The following is a 23228-nucleotide window of genomic DNA, read 5'->3' as shown; positions in this document are numbered from 1 at the left end:
TTTTTTATTTATAACTGGCAAATTATAACGTGATTGATTTCTGTATCATCCATTCCTTAAAACTATCACAAAATGCATTCACCGGAGGGTCGAGTTCTTTCAAAAAATGTTATATGTGGGTGCCAAAGTCACTAGCATTATATTTAGTGGTTTCTATTCGTATATGTTGTTTTGTCATTTTGACTTTTTGTTTTGGTTTCTCGTTTGTATTGTTTCGCAGTTTGTCATGTCGCTATCTTTTATAACTGACTACATAGAATTCGTTTTGCTCATTGGTATGGCCTTACAGCTACTTATAGTTGCTTGACATGCTTAAGTCCGCTTCATTTGAACTCTTTATTTTTTATTTATATTTAATTAATCATATATCACAGATTGTTTAGAAATTCAATGATGTTCAACTCATCAATCTGTCAAGGCATTTTAATGAGCTGACAGGTCAAGTGTCGCCAATACATAATATGTCGTATATGAGGCCCAAAACGTGTTATAATAATAAGATATGAATAGGCATTAAACCGACACGCTTAGTCGGAGTTTCAATATCTTAGCTCACAAGATTACATTATGCTGAAAGTTATAGTACACATGGTGCTAGCTCAGGTACAGCAGCCTATGTCTTTACTTTAAATGACGGGTGCCAAGCAGTGAAGCAATAAATACCGTTTTCATTTTTTATTTGACACGGCCGAGGATTCTTTAACATACCACACTCGATTCTATCATTAAAATCATGTTCTAATTCTAACAAAAGCAACAAAATAAATGAAAATACTTTTCTTTTGTATTCAGAAGTACTGATATTATGTGTATGATTCTAAATGTATGAGTAATTTCAAGTCTCTTATAATAATAATTCACTTAAATGTGCAAAATGTGAGCATGTGAGAAAATGTTTGTATGCGTAATGGAAAAATTCAATATAGTAATATTTCCATATACGATAAATCAGCTCCGAACGTGTTCTCATATTTCATCACGAATTCGATAAACAATGAGACACATTCATCCATATTAAGATTGGTGTGTCTTCCTTAAAAGAGGGGCTAAGAAATAAAAATACAAACATACAAATAAAAGTAAACAAGACACAACATAGAAAACTAAAGACTTAACAACACGAAACCCACCAAAAACTGGGGTGATCTCAGGTGCTCCGGAAGGGTAAGCAGATCCTGATCCCCATGTGCCATCCGTCGTGTTGCTCATGGAATTACATACCCGGTAAATAGTCGTATGTGGTAGGTCACATTCTTGGTGAAAAGGGAAGTGGATTGCAGTTACGACATATGGAACATCTTTTCTAAATTTTTTACGGAGAGTTCCATTTTTGACATCAATAGCGATGATACTACTTGACACAAGTACATATATGTTTCTGAATTACATTATAAACGTATAACACTGGCTGAAGAGGAAACAACATTTCTCGTTAAAGACATTTGAAAATTGATAAACTTTTTACATGTTGTTTCGCACTCTCACTTTCTCATTCAAACCAAAAAATGTAAAAATTTATACATACGGGATGCTTTAAATTTGGAAGAGAAGCTTAACATTATTATTCATACACACGTTTGGATTTCACAGTACGTACCTTTCTTTCAATTGATAGTTCATTAACTAACAGTTTACAAATACAATTTTGATAAGTAAGCTGTTATCTTGTGGACCATTTCGGTAAAAAAAAAATATGCAAATATCCTGTTGCATACAAGTATACATCGACAGTATACTCACTGTATAGTACATATTTTTCAAACGGGTTCCATGTGAGAAGTATGTCGTTAGTTTGATTGAAACATAAATTTGGTTTTTGATCGCGTTTGAATTATTCATTTCACAGATAAAACTAATATCATTGTATATTGCATGATATACTAGTAAATTAACAATGCAGAGCAAAACCTCTCCTAAAAAAATAAAGAAAAGTAGAAGTCCATGCTTTTGAAAAGGTACCGCTAAAATGATTCGGAAAAAGAAAAAAGAAAATTTACGTAGATTGTCTGAAACCAATCAATTGTGTTAAGAAGGTATGACGGAGTTCCATGCAATGAACCAAATAATGTGCACATTAGTGTGATAGCTTGTATATCCGTGTCATCCAAAAATAACCCCAAAACCCATTCAGATTCTGGTCTTAGTCTTTATGGCTATTTAATTCATGTTTACTTGATGATTACACTTCATAGAGCCAAGTCTATTCTCAGGAATGGCACAAGATAAATTGTATTAATGCGTGGTTATTGTTGACTCACTTTTTGTCTGTTACCAAAAACAAATTTACTCCTTTTCAATTAAGATTGGCTTTGCAAAAGTATTATTTGTTTGGTTCAAAATACCTTGTTGAATCATTGAATGCCAATGGATTTGGGCTTCGTATAGTAAGGGTGCGACGCTATCTCACAAGTACTGCAAACCATTTAATTGAGAAAATTCAAGATGGTGTGTATTTCCCGTATGTCTCCCAGATTGGGAGTCTTGTTCAAGAAGGTGCTGATCAAACTGATTTGAATACGAAACAATAGATAAACAAACACCTTTCATTCAATGGCACGGACAGGTTTTTTACGTCAGTAAATATGGTAATGCAAAAGAATCTTCTATTGAACCGGTTACGATAAAACATGGAAGATCGTTGACACTAACCGAGGATGCCATGGCCATAATGAAATGTGTCAAGGCTTTGTCTGTGATAAAGGAAAATTTATGTGCACAAATGAATGTGATGGTTTTGAGCAGAAACTTTCTTGTACAAACCTGTGTCCATGCCAGGCGAGTGAAATGTGTAGAAATATTAATACACGTCTTCTTGGATGGTTGATGGAAAAGAATATGTGATAGTGATCAGGATTGATTTTTTAGCTTTTTTGATTAACGGAGGGTTGGCGCGCCTTCAAACTAGTTTATTCCCGCCACATTATGTATGGGTCTGTTTCACGTCATGAGCCTATTATACATGTTAAACAGGGGTTGTCGTTTATGTTCTGTATATTATGTTGTTTTTTAATTATTTTGTACATTTATCAGGCCTTTATATATTTTGTTTGAATTGTTGTACATTAGTCATTTAGGAAAATGTAGAGCTGCTGTTTTATCAATTGTTGAAGGTCGTATGGTAACATATGGTAACATATGGTACTTCATTTTAATGAGTCAGTTGGTCTCTTGTAGAGAGTTGTCTCTATTGCAAGCATACCACATGTTCTTACTTTTATATTGAAAAAGGGTGGTTGGAATATATAATTGTTTTTGTTGTACTTTAGTGTTTCTGTTGTTTCGTTGTTTTCCTCTTAAATTTGATATGTTTCCCTCAGTTTTAGTTTGTAACTCGGGTTTGTTTTCTCTCAATCGATTTATGACTTAAGTCTATAAAAAAAGAGAAGTATCCGCAAATTCAATTTGAGGTCCTATCTGACAGTACTATTGCTTCTGGTTTGATACCACACCATATATGCTAGTTAAAAAAATAATTTTGAAGTATTTCCCTTCATGAAACTTGATTTTTACATTATCTCTAAATATTTATTGGGTTGAAAACTGGATTTTTATAGTTTTGTTTATAAAACATCGTTTTTTGAAAACTGGATTTTTACAGTTTTGTTTATAAAACATCGTTTTTCGGAAATTCTTTGATAAAAAATGTTAATGAGTAAGGTTAATGTTAATGTATAAAACAAATGTCAAAATTGAAACCTTTCTAAATTTTGACAGATTTGTAAAGATGACATTTGACCTCAATTTAAAACAAAATATGACTATATAAGGTCTTTACGACAAGCACATTTTTATAGAATAAGGTATCCTCTTTCAAATGATATAGTTGGGTGTTTAGTAAGATGATTAAATTCGGAAAAATCTGCCTTCATTCACCACACTATAACTAAAAACTCATATTGATCTCAGGTGCTCCGGAAGGGTAAGCAGATCCTGCTCCACATGTGGCACCCGTCGTGTTGCTTATGTGAAAACAAATCCGGTAAATAGTCTAATTCGGTAGGTCACATTCATGAAAGGGAAGGGGATTGTAGTTACGACGTAAGGAACATATCTGATATCATTTGTGAAACGTTTATTCCATAACGGTCAACCAACTCGTGATGGTGTCCGTTAAATTTACGAAGAGATGATTTCAACTTCATCATTTGGAACTCTTGGTTTAATAGCTTCCTTGTGAGCAGCAACCCTTTATCAAGAAAATCATGATAGGAAATGCAAGCACCGGAATATCGTATCAATTTACCATAAACAAACATGTGTGTTTCACTTTCCTGAATCGCAATATCAAATAAAACTGATAATTTTTAAAAAAAAACCAAAAATAATAATCAATTTTTTTTTCAAGATTGAAGCTGTGCATCACGTTAAATATTTCTTAATTTTGAGTAATACCCATTAACAAGGTTTAATCCAACATTTTCTACTGAAGAAAATGCATGTACCAAGTCAGAAATATGAAAGTTGTCATCCATTCATTTGATGTGTGTGAGTTTTTTATTTTGCCATTTGCCATTTGATATGGTATTTTCCGTTTAAAAGTTTACTCGGAGTTCAGTATTTTTTCTGATTTTACTTCTTGTTATATGTATTTTTGAAACACTTACATCTTATAACTGATTCAACTTGGTCATCCAAGCCATTACATAATTTATAATTGAAATAGTTATAGACAAAATATTTTTTAGGAAAAGGCTTCATATTTAATTCTTTTTCAAGTAAATTTGTATATATATAGTTTATGATGATTGCTTATACGTTTACATTATAAAATCTCTAAAATCAATGGAAACACATCAACTATCAGACAAAAATAAGGGAACAACAGAAAATCTGAACTGCAAATAAAATCAACAACACACGCCAGCATTACATATAGACGGACTATATGATAACAACTGCCGTATTCTTGATTTGGTACCAAAAGCGTTGGACCTAGTTTTATGCCTAGCCAAACCTCCTGCTATCCCATAAGGATCGAAAATACCATATCATTATAAAGCTCTCTGAACCTTTCTATGATCATAACTCTCTCTTCATATGAATATAAAAATGACTAAGAAAAACAGATGAACACATATTTATTTTATAAAAAAAAACGACTATAAAAATGCGAAACCATGTACAATTTGAATTCAAACTCTTTTACGAGACTTTTAATTTTTATTTGTTATTCCAGAAAAAAGTAACTGAAATATTTGACTACATGCATATCATAACAATAAACTATATACGTTGTATTATTGATCCTTTAGAAGATGAAAGATTTCAAAAGATATGATTTTATATAAAATGTCTTATAACATAAAAAAAAATTCCCAAAAGTTACATACACAACATAAAGTACTATAATTGTGTTAAATGTATTTGCATATAGGGTACAATTCTAAAGCAACTGATGTACTATTATGAAAAGCCATTATAAATTTGCATCATATTTACCATTATCAACTTAAGACAGTATGCTTCATATGAATTCAAAACTTGTACAGATTCAAAACGAATCAAACTAATAATTTGTTATGCAAAAAATGTAATATTTGTATTATGTAACACTGACAGTACAACAGACATGATGTACTGTGTCTGATTTGTTTTGCCATTTCTCGAATATGAAATCTTGTGCACACAAGAAGTAAATTATAAATGCAAAAGCAATACATTCAGATCATATAAAAAAGAAGATGTGGTATGATTGCCAATGAGACAACTATCCACAAAAGACCAAAATGACACAGACATTAACAACTATAGGTCACCGTACGGCCTTCAAAAATGAGCAAAGCCCATACCGAATAGTCAGCTATAAAAGGCCCCGATAAGACAATGTAAAACAATTCAAACGAGAAAACTAACGGCCTTATTTATTTAAAAAAAAAATATTTGTTTCTTTTATATATTTTTCTCTCCTCTATATATTATATTAATATAAATATTATGAACTCTGTTCTATGAGCTCATACTAAAAGATGATTACATGGATTATTCTTGTAAAACCAGAAAACAATACCCACTCATAAATTTCAGCACAATATTTTTTGTCTGACAAAACCCACATTTCAGAGAGAGAAAAATAGCAAATGTTTACTTTACATTTTAAGAATTCTAAGCAATATGATTGGATAACAACTCCATGTTAATCCAATAGTTCAGTAAATTGATTTTACATATTGTTGGTTTTCCCGAAAAAGGTTCCATTTCACATAGTTCTGCTCGAAATAAATGCTCACTGTAAATCAATTTATTTTCGCGGACATTTTATTTTGTATTTTACCTTTTCTAGATCTAGACCACTTCGCTGGTATTTAATACCGCGAGATTTCCTTTAATAAGGAAAGATGCAAGTTTTCCAAATTCGAGTTAATTTATATTTGCGTTGATTCTTTACTTAAAAAAGCTACGAAAATAAATCGATCGCAAAAACGAGTTGGTTTACAGTATTATTTACAAATATGCCAATCAAACGTTGGAGGGAACTGCAGTATTTGTAATCACATTATCTTGTCTCTCTGGAAACTCTTGTGCTTCAGTCAAACTTTCAGCTTCCAAACTTTCATTTATCTGAAGAAAATATCAAATATATTAATATTGATAACGACTTTATTCTTTAAATGTTATTGCTTTGGATATTCTCTTTGGATAACATACTCAAATTTTACAATGTGAACTTAGCAAATGTTTCAAAGTTAATAGATAAAGGCAACAGTAGTATACCGCTGTTCAAACTCATAAATCCATGGACAAAAAACAAAATCGGGGTAACAAACTAAAACTGAGGGAAACGCATAAATATAAGAGGAGAACAACGACACAACACTACAATGTAACTAACACACACAGAAACGGACCAAGCATCAGACAAAATCCCAAGAGAACAACAAACATAACATCAAAACCAAATACACGAATCTGGGTCAGACAAGCACCGTGACACGTCTTATCGCAATGTCAATCTACACTCAAAAACAAGAGAAAACAAACGACGCAACGCCAAACTGCAACACACACAGAAACGAACTACAATATAACAATGGCCACACTCCCGACTCGGCACAGGACATCCCCAAAGGAAAAAATGGTGGGCTGAACCCGGCCTAGATCATGCATAGAGGTCAGGACCAAAGTATATGCTTGCTAAAACGATAATTCAATACTTATAGGACTGAATCAAACATTGGCATTCTACTATGTATGTGCCTGTCCCAAGTCTGGAGCCTGTAATTCAGTGGTTGTCATTTGTTTGTGTGTTACATATTTGTTTTTCGTTCATTTTTTGCATAAATTAGGCCGTTAGTTTTCTTGTTTAAATTGTTTTACATTGTCATTTCGGGGATTTTATAGCTGACTGTGCGGTATGGGCTTTGCTAATTGTTGAAGGCCGTACGGTGACGTATAGTTGTTAATTTCTGTGTCATTTTGGTCTCTTGTGGAGAGTTGTCTCATTGGCAAACATACCACATCTTCTTGTTTTATATAGAGTAGTGATTACTCTTAAAGTAACGTAATCACAAACTGTAAGAATGGTTAAACTGAGGCAGCCACTTGAAATTGCATATCTAAATCTTGTCTCTGTAACTTCGTTAAGTAGAACAAAGTTAAAGTTTAATAGGATGTTGCGCGCTATTTTAATATTCATATTAGAGCATAAAGTAGCCGTGTCTTATTTTTCATTTTTTTCAGAACTACTTTTTGTCTTTCTTAATTAACTATACCAAGATATTTTGAATTGAAAATGTTCAACTGAATGTGTCTGTCTTACTGAACTTCCTAATCATCTTTATCATAACTAAAAACTTACTATCTAACAGTCGTTACAAAGTAAATAATGGATGTTTATGTAACTTACCTCATTACTGTATTTCTGCACATAGCTGTACAATTCAACCAATGCATTTTCTTTGGTAAAGTTATTTGTGCTCATCTGTAAAAAAAATGTTTTTTTTTAAATAGTGAACCAAAAAAAAATGTTAAATTAAAATAAACATAGCATAAAATTTTGTTATTCATAAACAATAAGATTCGTCAATAAAATTGAGAATGGAAATGACGAATGTGTTAACCATAGAGCAGACTACAGCCGGAAGCCACCAATGGGTCTTCAATGCAGCAAGAAACTCCCGCATCCGGAAAAGTCCTTTTGCTGGCCCCTAAACAAAAATATATGCTATTTCAGTGGTAATGGATGTCATACTAAATCCGAATTATACACAAGAAACTAAAATTAAAAATAATACAACAATAACAAAGGCCAGAGGCTCCTGACTTGGGACAGGCGCAAACATGTGGAGGGGGGAGATCCAACCCACCCCTAGACCTCTAGACAATGTAGAAAAACAAACACACAACAATACGCACAGTAAAACTCAGTTAAGAGAAGTCCGAGTCCCATGTCAGAATAAGTTACAAAAGAAACTAAACAAAATTACCATTATACAAATATTAACAAAGGACTACTAGCAGTTGTCGACATGCCAGCTCTAGACCTTAATTAAATTGAGTGAAGGATTGTTTCTTCATAACATGAATATTAAATATAATTCCTCCCGTTAGGGGTTTAGTATTATAACATTATAAAATATATGAGAAGATCATAACCCGTGTAATGCCAACAACTGGTTTAAGAATAAATGCGTTTAATTCCGGTGCAACATAAAGGAAAAACAGTTTTACATACAAATGCATATGATTAAAGAGCTTTGATGCAAATGCACTTGCCGTAATTGTCTCATTTAGAAATAATTTCACACTTTTAATATGTTTGTCCTATTTAAATTATCATATGCCGCAAATAATACAGCTTACAAAAGTTCAATGTTGACAAAATATATTCCAATGTATAGTATTTATATAATCAAACCTTAGACACTTCAGCTAGATAGACATTGAGATCCTGGTCACTCACTGCAGGCATTCTCTGTATGTCCTCAAAATACGTTGAAACAGATTTCTTGAAAACTGGAATATCTTTGGCAAATAATGATTTCAGTGACTGGGAGTCCTAAAAAAATGAAAGTTTGATTAAATCCACAACACATGTAGTCAAAATATCCATTGAGGAAACGTTTGTTAGAAATGTTCACAATTACAACAGACAAATGTATTGAACTGTCATGATAATGGTAACTGTACAAATTTTATTTTATTTTTTTGCTTCTAGAGAATAGTTTTGACAAGGTGTGTCAGTACAGCACGAACTGTCTTCACTCGCTAGAGTGAAACGTCAATTCACTAAAACAAAAACAAACTCAACCCCGTAGTCATAAATAAGTATATGATAAAAATTAGCATACATTACAAAACAAAGTCTAGACAAATAGTATCTAATGTTATTTCTTAGATTCAAGGGCAATATAATTAAAATAAATCAAACTCAACAAAATGAAAACCAAATTTAAATGTGTTTAAACAATTACAGACCATGAAATCATTTCAGTTTTCGCCGGTACAAAGAAAACAAATATCAGAATGATAAACATGTAGCCATAGTTAAAACTCCATGTATCAAAAGGATGAGGGCATACACATATTAACTATTATCTAAGTTTTTGAATACCTTACCTTACTCGAGTTCTGATTTGTTGTTGAGCAAATATCAATAAAACATTGAGCTACCACAGAAAGGCATGAATCTACAATAGCGGTCTTGTGAATATCAAAAACAAAGTCTGGATTCTTGATTATGTTCACCCAAAACCTTAGCAATAAACTGAAAAAAAATTGATAGTATATTAAATGCATATGAAGATTGATCTACATATCGTTGCTGGAATCAGTTTAAGAAATAATTAATATCTTGAGGTATTTTAAGAGAATTTTCTATTTTTATCAATGGTTGGAATACAGGATTTTAATGAATTATATTAGGTTAAATTAAAACAGTCAGAGCTAGATAAACAGTGTTTCCTCTTGTACTAGTATAAATTTCATTACTAATTCAGATGATCAGAGGTCACTATAATTGCAGGTTATATGATGCTTGTATTATCGTTTTCTTTCCTTTGTCACTGTAAACAATATCAAACTAAATCCTGTAAACAATATCAAACTAAATCCTGTAAAATTATGTTCTCAATTCATCTCATACCCTGTGTACATTTGACTGCTTTAATAAATTTCCATGTGAATTGCATTTCTTTATCTTTTATATTATGTTGTCCCTTAACCTTTTAAAGCTTATATCATTAAATGTTTGCCATTTCTGGATCTGCAAAATCATTTTGTCACTTCCTGCGACCAATAACCTTATCATTAAGATACTGACCTATTACATTTCCATGTGTATGCTACTTCTGGATCTGTAATATTGTGCTGTTTTGCTGCATCGTCCAAAAAATCAAACAGGTATTTTATCGCATGAGGCATATTTGGACTAGCAGTCAGCACAGTTTTAATAAAATCATCAATATACTGTTTAAGAGTACCCTGAAAATACATACAGTAAAGGTCAAAGGGGGAAACACCTATAGAAGCAATTTTAGAACTTGTATTTACTGTTTAAATACAGTATTTGACATCGACCATTATTAATATTACCTGAATGCTATGTATGTTGTAACGTCATCTTTATACCCTTGTATCAGTAAAAACACTGATTGATTATTTTACAAGGATTGTTGCCTATGGTAAAGCAATATATCCAAATATTTGCTTTGATTTTGTTAAAATCATTCTTACCATGAAGGTTAGAAGGATAATAAAGATAACGAAAACCACGTCAAAAAATATAAACTTAAAATAACCTAATACTGTAAAATATGTTCCTTAATTGAATTTCTACTCAAGAAAAAAACTTGCTGTCAAGGTCAAATCGATTGACAAATTAAACAGAAGTGTGTACAGTTTATAGGTGTTATTACTATGAAATTAAATTCCTGAACACACGAAACACTGATTTTGTTTTTATGTTGGCCTATCGAAAATATATTTTTCTTTCTGTCAGATACAGTTAACACAATTTCCTAAATCCTCCAGTCTTATCGATTTTCATCTTCACTCTATAAAGGAGTTACAAAACTTCCATTGGCGTACGACAGCTTACCTTTGTAGCTAACAATCTTGTATGATAGTTCTCTGAACTAAGGCCTTTCGTCTGGGATTCATCAGGTTGTTTTACCTGTAATTGTTTTTAGAGAATTAAAAAAAAATCAATGAAGGAGGTAGTTAAATTTGAAAAATATAAAAAAGAAGATGTGGTATGATTGCCAATGAAAAACAAATCTCCACAAGAAACCACAATGACACAGAAAAAGACTATAGGTCACCGTACGGCCTTCAACAATGAGTAAAGCCCATACCCGCATAGTCAGCTATAAAAGGCCCTAACTGTCATAATGATTTGAAAACAATTCAAACGAGAAAACTAACGGCCTTATTTATATAAAAAAAAAATGAACGAAAAACAAATATGTTACTCATAAACAAACGAAAACCACTGAATAACAGGCTCCTGACTTGGAAGTGACACATACATAAGAACGATTTTTGTGATTCTTTGTTGCATTGAGTATGGTAAATAAGATGTTGATTGCTGTACCGCTAATTTTAACATGTTTATCTATCGTGTCTTTTTATTCACGCATCGTTTTCAATATAATGAAATTTGATGCAACCGTCATACAAGTGAGAGGTTTAGCTAGCTATAAAACCAGGTCAGGAATATGACAGTTGTTATCCGTTTATTTGATGTGTTTGAGCTTTTTATTTTTCCATCTGATTAGGGTCTTTCCTTTTTTCGAATTTTTCGGAGTTCAGTAATTTTGTGATTTTAATATATAAATGTACCGGTTTAAAAAAAAAATTGTATAAATGTTGTTTTTTTTATTGATAATTTATAAACAAAACGTTAAAACGTTGGAGATATAAAGTATTTGTTGTTGTTGATAGAATGGGGGAAAAGTCGAAGGGGTTACAAAATGTCAAATATAGTGGACAATGTTAGATGTAAGCGTCTTTAACAATAATACACAAACCAAAACGAGACTTTTTTGAAAAACTTTTCATTGAACTTGTAAAATAAATATACTAATCAAATTTTAAAATTTATACACAACTATCCATCAAGTTAAACAGTGTATTGTCAATTGTCATGATAATCTACCGTACAAACCAAATTGTATACACTATGATGAAATGACAATGTGACGTTAACTAGAGGCTCTAAAGAACCTGTGTCGCTCACTTTGGTCTTTGTGCATATTAAACAAAGGCCACACATGGATTTATGACAAAAAATGTGTTTAAGTGTTGGTGATGTGTGTGTAGATCTTACTTTAGCTTATTATTCTTGCTGCTACAATTATCTCTATATATAATGAAGTTGGCCCAGGAGTGACAATTGAAATATTTTGTCAAAATTAAATTTTGGAAAATCGTTAAAAATTATCTATAAAGGACATTAACTCCTTAAGTGGTCAATTGACCATTTAGTCATGTTGACTTATTTGTAGATCTTACTTTGCTGAACATTATTGCTGTTTACAGTTTATCTCTATCTATAATAATATTCAAGATAATAACCAAAAACGGTAAAATATCCTTAATTTACCAATTCAGGGGCAGCAACCTAACAACGGGTTGTTCCATTCATCTGAAAATTTCATGGCAGATAGATCTTGACCTGATAAACTAATAAACCACCATGTCAGATTTGCTCAAAATGCTTTGGTTTCAGAGATATAAGCCAAAATCTACATGTTATCCCTATGTTCTATATTTAGCCAAAAATAATAATACAACTATTTGTCGGTCACCGTCAGAAAATATGAAATCAATGTGTACGAAATTAAGACACATGACGAAAATTGAGGCTTACTTCTCAGCGAGTATCAATACATTTAAATCGCTAGGTACATATATTGTTTTCATTCTGCAAATTACTCTCGGGACTTGAAGAGTAGTTTAAACCAAATTATTGTCTTTGATAATTTCAAACATTGACTGCGTAGAATACCCACAATAGTTACATTAACTACGTCCTATATATGTTGCACGGCTTCTTAATCCATCAGTTAAAATTTTAATACATAAAAGAATACCCTTGTGCAAAGACTTTAACATTTATAAATCATTGTATGGGTTTATTTTGGTACACACAATACTAAGTTATACTAATTTTGTATATTCTCCTTTTTGTACCTACCAGGTGCCAGTACTGTGTATTAATTTGACTGTCAGTGCTTGTGGAAGGTACGGCCTCTGGGTTGTAACATTCTGAGGCATGCACAATTCCTGTTAATAAATAATTGTAAGGAAGTATATATAGATTTCTTGATGTGTTTTTTTTTTTTTTTTATAGATTCGACCGTTTGATTTCTCGTTTGAATGGTTTACCACTAGTATTTTTTGGGGGCCTCTTATAGCTTTATATCGTACGGCCTTCAACAATGAACAAAGCCTATATCGCATAGTCAGCTATCAAAGGGCCCCGGAATGATAATGTAAAACAATTCAAACGGCAAAAACGAACAGCCTTAGACTGTTTTCGGAATTTTCAGTGTAAAATGAGGAAGTTTCAAAATGCTAAATTTTATTACTGAAATTGTTAGTTATCATTGTTTGTTTCAGCTAGAATTGTAGATTTATTTCTTCAAAAAGCACTTTGAGCTGTCATAAACAAGTAATACTGTTAGCAGTTGCTTTTTAATGATTGCTCAGCTTTAATTAATAAGTAAACAAGCAGATAGAGGGTAATATATATTAGAATGCCATCAAGGTAGAGCACGGGAGCCTCGGTGGTCCAGTGGTCTCGCTAGTTTCTACTGTAATCACTAGCCAGTCAACACTGAGGTTGTGAGTTCGAACCCCGTTCGTGTGGGTGCACTCGACTCTAAACTTAATTGACTAGGATTGTCAGTTTTCCTATCGAAGGTCGGTGGTTTTCTCCGGGCACTTCTGCTTCCTCCAACAATAAAAACTGATCGTCACAAAATAGCCTAAATGCGGTGCTTAAAAGTGGCATTAAACAACCAAAAATCAAATCAAATAAAAAATAAAGGTAAAGCATGTTAAAATTAAGCCTGGTAACAAATATCAAGATGTTCTTATTTGTAATTACAATGAAAAACGAAACGAAAATATCATACATGACAATAATGTGTAAGTACATAGAAGTATTGAGTAAACAGGAAGTTAATAAGCAATGAATCTGAAATCGCATCACACAGTAAAGCATGTTCAAATGAAGCCTGTTAAAAATTCTTGAAGATCTTACTTGTAGTTACTAAGACAAATGCTATGGAAATTTCATTCTTATGACTTACAAATCGAAAGTCGGGAATAAAACAGTATAACCCCTATCTAAGGGCCAGGGTTTACAAATATATTTTGTGATTAAGCCAGAAAAAATGAAGATAAGTTGATTTTAAAAAAATCCAAAGTTAACCTGCAGTAACGTTAATTTTTACAAAATCGAAGTTGAAAGTATTGACTTTGTTTTTAGTACCACCGTATATAAATGATATATCTGTAGGATAGTCTTATACGTTTCATCCCCGAAGTTATCACCAGCCCAGTAGTCAACACTTCGGTGTTAACATGAATATCAATAATGTGGTCATTTTTATAAATTTCCTGTTTACAAAACTTTGAATTTTTCGAAAAACTAAGGATTTTCTTATCCCAGGCATAGATATCCTTATCCGTTTTTGGCACAACTTTTTAGAGTTTTGGATCCTCAATGCTCTTCAGCTTTGTACTTGTTTTGCTTTATAAATATTTTGATATGAGCGTCACTGATGAGTCTTATGTAGACGATAAGCGCGTCTGGCGTAATAAATTATAATCCTGGTACCTTTGATAACTACTAATATAAATATAATAGTATGAAGATGTTGAATGATTATCAATGAGAAACTATTAACACGAGACCAAAGAACAATGATGCAAGTAACTATCAAGTTCGTATGAATATACCAGTACCAGGATTATACTTTAGTACGCGAGACGCGCGTTTCGTCTACGCAAGAGAAATACAATAATATCTTACCACAAGGAGATCTAGGCACAGGTCGACACTTCTGGTATTGTGAAAGTACCACTTCGGCACCATTTGGCAGTTTATAATCTTTTATCATATTTAACTGTTTCCAACCATTTTCCTTCAACTTCACATTGTCTTCATCTTGTAAAGTTTTATTCTCACTTACCCAATCTAAATATTAACATGGAGCAATAAAATTATGTTAAGTTTGTATTAAACCAAAACAATGCACATATACCAATAAAAAAGCTATTGTGTAAATGACATATAAACTTCATGCTATGATCTACACTTATTTAATGAATCGTAATAGCTGGGATATATATTTTTTTTGGTACATTTACATCATATTGGATATAATCCATTAAAAAATGCTCCAAACCACATTAACCTTATGATAAGGTTAAACATGAATACAAAGTGAGATATAAGAATCAACGATAGTTTTAGACAGTACACCATGATTATAATTTAATACGCCAAACACGCGTATCGTCTACATAAGACTCATCAGTGACGCTAAGATCAAAATAGATGTAATGCCAAACAAGTAAAAAATTGAAAAGCATTGAGGACCATAAATACACCCAAAAATTGCCATATACGGCTAAGGTAATCTATTCCTTGGATAGGATAATCATTTAAAAAAAAAGATTAAGAAATTATAATTTAAACTGATGACAAAACTTATCAAAGTGTTTGAGAGAACTGTAGGGTACAAATGGATTTCATGTTGTGAACTTTAAATAAAACATTTAATTGTAATTTGATATTCTATTAAAAATTTAGAGGTTGAGTTGAACTATTTGAAAGATTCATAACCCATACATTACTTATGTAGTTTGATATATATATATAAAAGTATTTTCTAGACAAGAACGGTAATTGAAATACATATCACATTGACCCTTAGATGACAAAGTATGATATATCATTAATAAATTGCATGACATGGATTGGATAGGATATAAATAATGCTCAGTTCACTATTTTGCTATCAACGCTAGTGATCGACATTGGAAGATATAGATATCAAGTCAATACCAAATATTTTTGTTTGAATTTCATGCTATCTTTACCCTCAAAATTTATGCTTTTCTAACTACCAGTTTATAAAAAAAAAAACATTAGTAATGTTATGCCTTACCCAGATCCAAATCTTCCCCTGCTGGTCTGGTTGAGTATGGAATGTTACGGTATATTACATCCAACATTTTATCTATGGCCTGAGTAATGGTATCACAGTCCAGACAGCGACATTTGTATTTCTTCCCTTCATATTCTACATTTAATGTCTACAAGAAAGCAAAACATTTTTCTTATAATTGCTATGCTTATTATTTAACCATTACACTGTTATGAAACATTATTTTTCCGATTGCTGTTAGTTAAGTTAATAATTTCAATTGCACAATGAAAAATGCTTCTCTCGACACCATATCCCCCTTATACTATCATATCATTTGTGTTCAAGGAAAAGACGACATATAAGTCTAAACACAAATTTGCCAAGTTTTTATAAAATTTCCTTTTAGGATGGACTGATGGATGAATGGATGAACAGACAACACAATATGATACTACTATAGTAGGGGAATAAAATACACATTTTCTTGCTTCAAATTCGTTTTAATTGATATGTGAATAAATTACTTTTCAATATTATACAAGAACTACAACAACCAGTTTTACATCCATTTCTAAGTAGCAACATTCCAGCAGCACCTGCATACAGGGTATACATCTCCCAATTGATACGATATTCCCGTGCTTGCATTTCCTATCATGATTTTCTTGATAGAGGGTTACTGCTCACAAGGAAGCTATTAAACCAAGAGTTCCAAATGGTGAAGTTGAAATCATCCCTTCGTAAATTTTACGGACGCCATCACGAGTTGGTTGACCGTTATGGAATAACCGTTTCACAAATGATATCGGATATGTTCCTTACGTCGTAACTACAATCCCCTTCCCTTTCATGAATGTGACCTACCGAATTAGACTATTTACCGGATTTGTAATCACATAAGCAACACGACGGGTGCCACATGTGGAGTAGGATCTGCTTACCCTCCCGGAGCACCTGAGATCACCCCTAGTTTTTGGTGGGGTTCGTGTTGTTTATTCTTTAGTTCTCTATGTTGTGTCATGTGTACTATTGTTTTTCTGTTTGTCTTTTTCATTTTTAGCCATGGCGTTGTCAGTTTGTTTTAAATTTATGAGTTTGACTGTCCCTTTGGTATCTTTCGTCCCTCTTTTATATAATAACGGTTTCAACTTTTAAAAAAAATGTGTACAGCAACATAAAACAACATTTAAACGTCAGATTCTTTTGATTATAACGATTGCAAAAATGTACAATACAGGTACTTCATTGCTTACTATTGTAACATGTTCCAGAATGTTTTCTGTCTTTAGTAACCTGTCTTCAGACAAAGAATACATTGCATCACCAGTGACAGCATCTACTGGACCCTTCATTACTTGGAATTTTAGTGCCTTGTACAACACATACAAAGAGGAACCAGTCGACTCCTGATAATTAATAAATAAAATGCTGTGAATTCATTTTTTTCGTGGGTACCAATTTTCGTGGATTAAGAAATAATATATGTTCGTAGATATTCATGGCTATTCCGAATTTGCATACAATCCTATAGGAAATTTTTCATTCGTTGAACATTTAATTTCGTTGTTCACCTATACCCACGAAATCCACGAAAGTTGATATCCAACGAATCCACAGTAGTTATAATGCACAACTTTGATTAGATGACCAAGATAAACTTGTATTAGAATGGTCCTGAATCTAAATATTTTGAAACAGACATTTAAAAGTTATTTAATTGTTAATATATGTATCAATCATATATTGCTAGAATGTAGTAACTTGATATTTACATTACTTATACTATCTTAATAATCAATTATTTTATTTCAATGAAAAACTCCAAATGAGAAAGAACTACTTACTATATAGATAAACTTACCTCTAAATTTTTATACATACAAAGAGCTAACCAATTAGCCAGCAGTTTTTCCACCACTGATTCTGTTCTGAAATATAATGAATAAATATTGAGAAATGTTTGATTTTTTAAAACTACAGAGAATAAGACAATATACTGAAAAAAATCAAACTTTTAAGTCGACTAAGCACAACCAAGATAGGTAAAACTTTCTAATCATGTAAAGTATTCACAATTACCTCCACAGCATTTCTTTCTGATGTGTTTCTTCCGCTGACTTCTCTACCAACTCCTTTAATAATGACTTGATAATTCTATTAATCAAAATCAATACAATTTTCTTATGTTATACTTAATTCTAAATACCATACAAGTCACATGATAACTAAAAATGTATTGCAACACATGTGTATTGCAAGAAATAGACAGCATTTATTGTTGAAACAATTCTTCACTTTATCCATAAAACTTTCAATTTAACCATTAAAATGCAATATCTGTGATTTATATTTTCATTCTCTGTTATACTTTTAGCTATTTTTTGTTTATTGATTAAATTTAAGGATACAAAAACTTAAACCTTTGTGTAATTTGTTGTAAGTTACATTCATATAGTGTTATTTATTCAAAGAAACATTAACAAAATGTAAGTTATTCTCAAATTTAATTGCTATTATGTATATAGGTAAATATGAATGTTCATTCAATTGATGAAAATAATGTATACTTACTCAGTGATATATTCCAAATTATTCTGATACAAAATTATCAACAAAGAAGCTACATTTGATCTGAAAAAAAATAGAAAAAAGGAAAGAAAAAACCAAAAGGTTTTCTCATTTTGATGTTTTAATTTTAAGTATAAAAAAAACTAATAATACTGTTCATACATAATGATATTATATAACTTTTGTTTATTTCCAACTCAAAGTGTCCATTTAGCATACAATTACATAAAAATATAAATAACAAATGTTGTGGTAAGTGTCAATGAGACATCAACCTTATGACAAAAATTACCAAACGACAAGTAGAAGTATTTCATCTTGATTTTAACTCTAGCAAAAGATCTATTAGACCTTACAAATTATTCATTTCTCTTCCTAGAAATAAATATACTGCTTCGTATCATTGAACAGATTTTCAATACTTACTTATCTTGGTCTCCAAAACTTTTTTGTTTTTCTAATGTGCGTATGAATTTTAATAAGAACTCTTTATGGTGTAAAAGTTGACTAAAATGACAAATTGTAACATCTTGTTGTCTTTCATTGCTCCCATTCTTTGGCTGAATAACAAAATGATTACATAGAATAAAATTAATTAAAAGCGCTTATGTTTTTTTTAAACTTGTCTATGAAATCAATTATCCGTAGGAGGTGAATAAATAAATAAATCATTCAACATTTTATACATTTACTCATTCTCCAATGATTGAAATGGAAACTTTTTTTTGTGTAACACATATGTGGTTTAAAACATATTAAAACATATATCCAAATTACAAAAAGTCTAAAATAAACAGTTTACAATATAGTGGTTCGATAAAAGAGGGATGAAAGATACCAATGGGACAGTCAAACTCATAAATCTAAAACAAACTGACAACGCCATGGCTAAAAATGAAAAAGACAAACAGAAAAACAATAGTACACATGACACAACATAGAAAACTAAAAAAAAAATAAACAACACGAACCCCACCAAAAACTAGGGGTGATCTCAGGTGCTCCGGATAATATGATCCACAGTTCATGTGAATTTTAGTTAAGACACCTTCTAATTAACCACTGATGTGACCTCCGAAGACTGATAATGGTCATATGACCCGTCTAGGTCTGTTTGATTTCATATTTTAGGTTAAAACAAATGTTGATTATTGTGTTTACCTGTATAAAAAAGTTTGTTTTGGATCGAGTTAGTGAATAACACGGTTTACTCTTGTTTCAGTTTCAATGCTGACAGTTCTTTCTCTAAATAAACGAACATGCATAATCATTCGTATCCCATCTCTTAACAATGAGTTATATTAAAGTTGACATGAATATGGACTCAAATAGATGGAATTATTCATTTGCAAGGGCCTCTTTAAAATATAGATGAAAAATTATAAATGTATTTGTAGAATGAAACAATCACTTATCTATCACTTATATATGATATTTGTTAATACAAGGGAGATAATCTTTAAATTGTAAGGGCATTAATTTTAGTACAACACAATCAGAACTGATGAACTTACAATTGGAGGATGAAGTACAACATGATCTTGCATCTGAGGGAAAAGTATTTTAAATGTATAATCATCATATCTGTAGAGAGGTTTCCTTCCACCTCCTATCTCAGCATTCAGGTCTAGCATATCTGTTTTCAATTCAGAAAAGGTAGCAATTGGAAAAAGTATATGAATTTCAATGACATTAAATAACATGTACTTTGTATATTACTTATAAAAATATTGTTTTGTCTTGTTAATTTATATATCATAGTTGTTATGGTTATTGTGGAAGTCTTTTAAACAATTTTCATTTCATTATCACCACTGTAAACCCTATTTTACAAGCATTAAATACCTCTTTTCATTACAAATTAAAAATATACTTATGTCATTATTTACCTTCTATACACTCAACTATGAAATTACTTTCCATGTTATCTAGTTGGTACCTCATTTTTTCAAACTCTCGCTTTGATTTATTTTTTTGACGTCTATATATACAGGAACATATGATGATTGTGACGACGATAAACAATCCAACACCAGCCACTCCACCAATGAGGTAGTCAATGAGGTAGTCAAGTGGAATACCTAACTGCTTGGCCTTTTCATATTCCAAGTAACCAACAAAGTATTGCTCATTCCCAATCTGGACCTAAACACAATACATTTTATAATTTAAACACATCTATATTTATTGATGGTATATAAATTGTTGTTTTGCTACGTAATTCCTGCATCAATGAAAGAATAATACAACTAAACTTTTTCTGCTGCCGTCTTTTATGTATCAACTGTAATCATTAAAGATGATGTTACAATCTAAAATCAAAAAATTGATTATGCACTTTCATGAACTAATGCATTTGTTGGTCACTTCTTCAATACTATTTTTTTTTCATTTTGGAACTATTGGATTAGAGAACCTATAATGAGTGATTGTTCCTCATTTTTGCATCTCCCCTTTTTCACATAAACGTATAATTCAATAATCCTTTTGACTCATCATATGACTCTTGACAAATACACGGAAATTGAAATTCAAGCGAATATATACATCAGACTGCTTGAGAAACTTACCACAACTGCAGGTATATCACTCCTACTATATCCAGGTGTTGGTTTTGGTTGTGAAGTTGGAGGGTTACATACAATCTGATCTTCTGATAAATTTGTTACATTGCAATTAGCATTTCCAATAGCAACTTGAACATCTTCTCTTTTAGCTGCCACCATCAAGTTTTTTCCCTATCATTTAAAAAATATTAATTGCAAACAACTAGGTTTACATCTTCTAAATCGCAGCTGTCATATTATGTGGTATGAGGATGATACAAGGCAAGTTAGAGGTTGTCAATTGGAATAAAATAGATAAGATAAGTGATATATTTAAAAAAAAAAAAAAACAATAGCCTTACAAGGAAATACTTGTGAGCTTTTCTTACATTCTTTATAATAGTTGGCTAGTTTTTTCAGTAATTTTTTCGTAAAAACTCTCAATCAACAAACAGTTTTTGTTCCTTCACCTTGCAGGGATATTATCGATTCTTTTTTTTAAGACATTTGATTCAGTTCTTTTTTTTCTGGTAAATGATAGTCCAATGAAAATAAACTCCTTGTACGCTAAGCTTAATCTATTGGACAATAATTAAAATTATTACTTTATGACATTTTTCACCAATATTATAACATTTTTCATTCAAAACTTTCTAATTCTAATAGCAAAAACATGGCTTGCTATATTTTGTTATCTGCAATCTTTTAAGTCTACAACTTACATTTATGATAACGATTTCTGATTTGAAGAGTTTTACATTGTCATTGTCTTCCTTATCAGGGCCAAACTTATACACTGAAGGATCTGGGTAGTACTGTAACTGACTGTTGATGCCAGTCAGATTTTGGACATTAACTGCATTATCCATTATAAATCCAATTGCTGCTGTCACCATTGCTGTTGATCGTCTAAGTCGTCTGACTCTTGTCAAGAGTTTTGGTGATGGACAAAACATAAATGTTTCATTTTTGATCTGACAGTTCTGAAATAGTATATTTTAATCTGATTAAGCAAGCATGCCAGTACTTTATAATAGCTAATCACCGACATTCACAATATAACTGTTTCATAATAAGTAAAGTCGGAGTTTAAACTAATGAAGACTTTTAGGGTAATTGACTTATTCTCATACAGGGAGTACTGCAAAAAGAGTAAATTTATCTGTAATTCAAATATATTGCCAAAATTATTTCATTCTGGCAAATCGTCATATGGTGTTCAACATAACATAAAGTAATCCATCAATAATAAAATTTGTTGTAAAATAGACTTAATAATAGTGTAAAGTTAAAATAAATTCAACAATTGATGAGTTGTGCTGAACAAACTGAGAATTGATGGGACAAATTGAGGATGGAAAAGGTTAAATCTAAAATGTAAATATATCTTAACTCCAAACATTGTTAACAAACTATCTATAATAAATTTGTTTTCATTACATGTCAATTTCCAGAAATCCTTTTAAATCTATACAGAACATGATATTGTGTAAGTTTGTGATGTGAAACAGTTGAATAACAATATACAAGTCTTTATTTATTACAAATAATAAAAAGAGTCCAATAAAACTTACCGTAAGATTTGACTTGACAAAATTTGTCCATATGAACATTTTTGGGTGATCGATAATGTTAATATTGGTTCCCATAACTGTTAGTATTCTACCTCCACTAAAAGTATTCATGAAAATTATGCATTACACATACAAATAAATTGATACGATTTTACAACTGATACAGAGTATGTTCAATTTATCCATTTTAAGAAATTTACCTGATCCATAATGAAATAGCTTACTACACAGTAAAATTGAATTGTCACTAAGTATCGTAAATGTTTTACAAATAATTTTTACAATATTCAAAACTAGAAGTATTGTTCACTTTATCTGCATGGTTAATTTCCTTTAACTTTCGAATTCGAGGGAACAATTTTTACTAACCCTTTTTTTTTTATATGAAACTGGAGGTGAAAAGTTTACCTTAATTATCAATTTTCTTATATTTGATG

The 23228-nt window shown here is 31.2% G+C and overlaps 1 protein-coding gene across 2 annotated transcripts in view; it reads right to left on the bottom strand.

Annotated features, from left to right (window-relative positions):
- Positions 1-5061: 5061 nt before the first annotated feature.
- LOC139512632 (plexin-A4-like) overlaps positions 5062-23228 on the bottom strand; it is a 43377-nt gene continuing 25210 nt past the window's right edge. For both annotated transcript variants that reach the window (XM_071300382.1, XM_071300392.1), the window contains exons 19-37: positions 22792-22888; positions 21940-22200; positions 21242-21409; positions 20561-20816; positions 20186-20307; positions 19098-19231; positions 18675-18734; positions 18183-18257; positions 17965-18031; positions 17357-17509; positions 16122-16269; positions 14981-15145; positions 13136-13224; positions 11036-11110; positions 10259-10419; positions 9556-9703; positions 8855-8995; positions 7844-7918; positions 5062-6558 (exon numbers count right to left, since the gene is read on the bottom strand). In XM_071300382.1, the coding sequence (XP_071156483.1) occupies positions 6457-6558; positions 7844-7918; positions 8855-8995; positions 9556-9703; positions 10259-10419; positions 11036-11110; positions 13136-13224; positions 14981-15145; positions 16122-16269; positions 17357-17509; positions 17965-18031; positions 18183-18257; positions 18675-18734; positions 19098-19231; positions 20186-20307; positions 20561-20816; positions 21242-21409; positions 21940-22200; positions 22792-22888 (2497 nt within the window). In that variant the 3' untranslated portion in view covers positions 5062-6456. The remainder of the gene's footprint in view (positions 6559-7843; positions 7919-8854; positions 8996-9555; positions 9704-10258; positions 10420-11035; positions 11111-13135; positions 13225-14980; positions 15146-16121; positions 16270-17356; positions 17510-17964; positions 18032-18182; positions 18258-18674; positions 18735-19097; positions 19232-20185; positions 20308-20560; positions 20817-21241; positions 21410-21939; positions 22201-22791; positions 22889-23228) is intronic.

Source organism: Mytilus edulis, chromosome 1 (genome assembly GCF_963676685.1).
Source record: "Mytilus edulis chromosome 1, xbMytEdul2.2, whole genome shotgun sequence".
Lineage (NCBI taxonomy): Eukaryota > Metazoa > Mollusca > Bivalvia > Mytilida > Mytilidae > Mytilus > Mytilus edulis.
The sequence above is the reverse complement of the archived record's forward strand: the minus strand, read 5'-3'. Positions and strand labels throughout refer to the sequence as shown.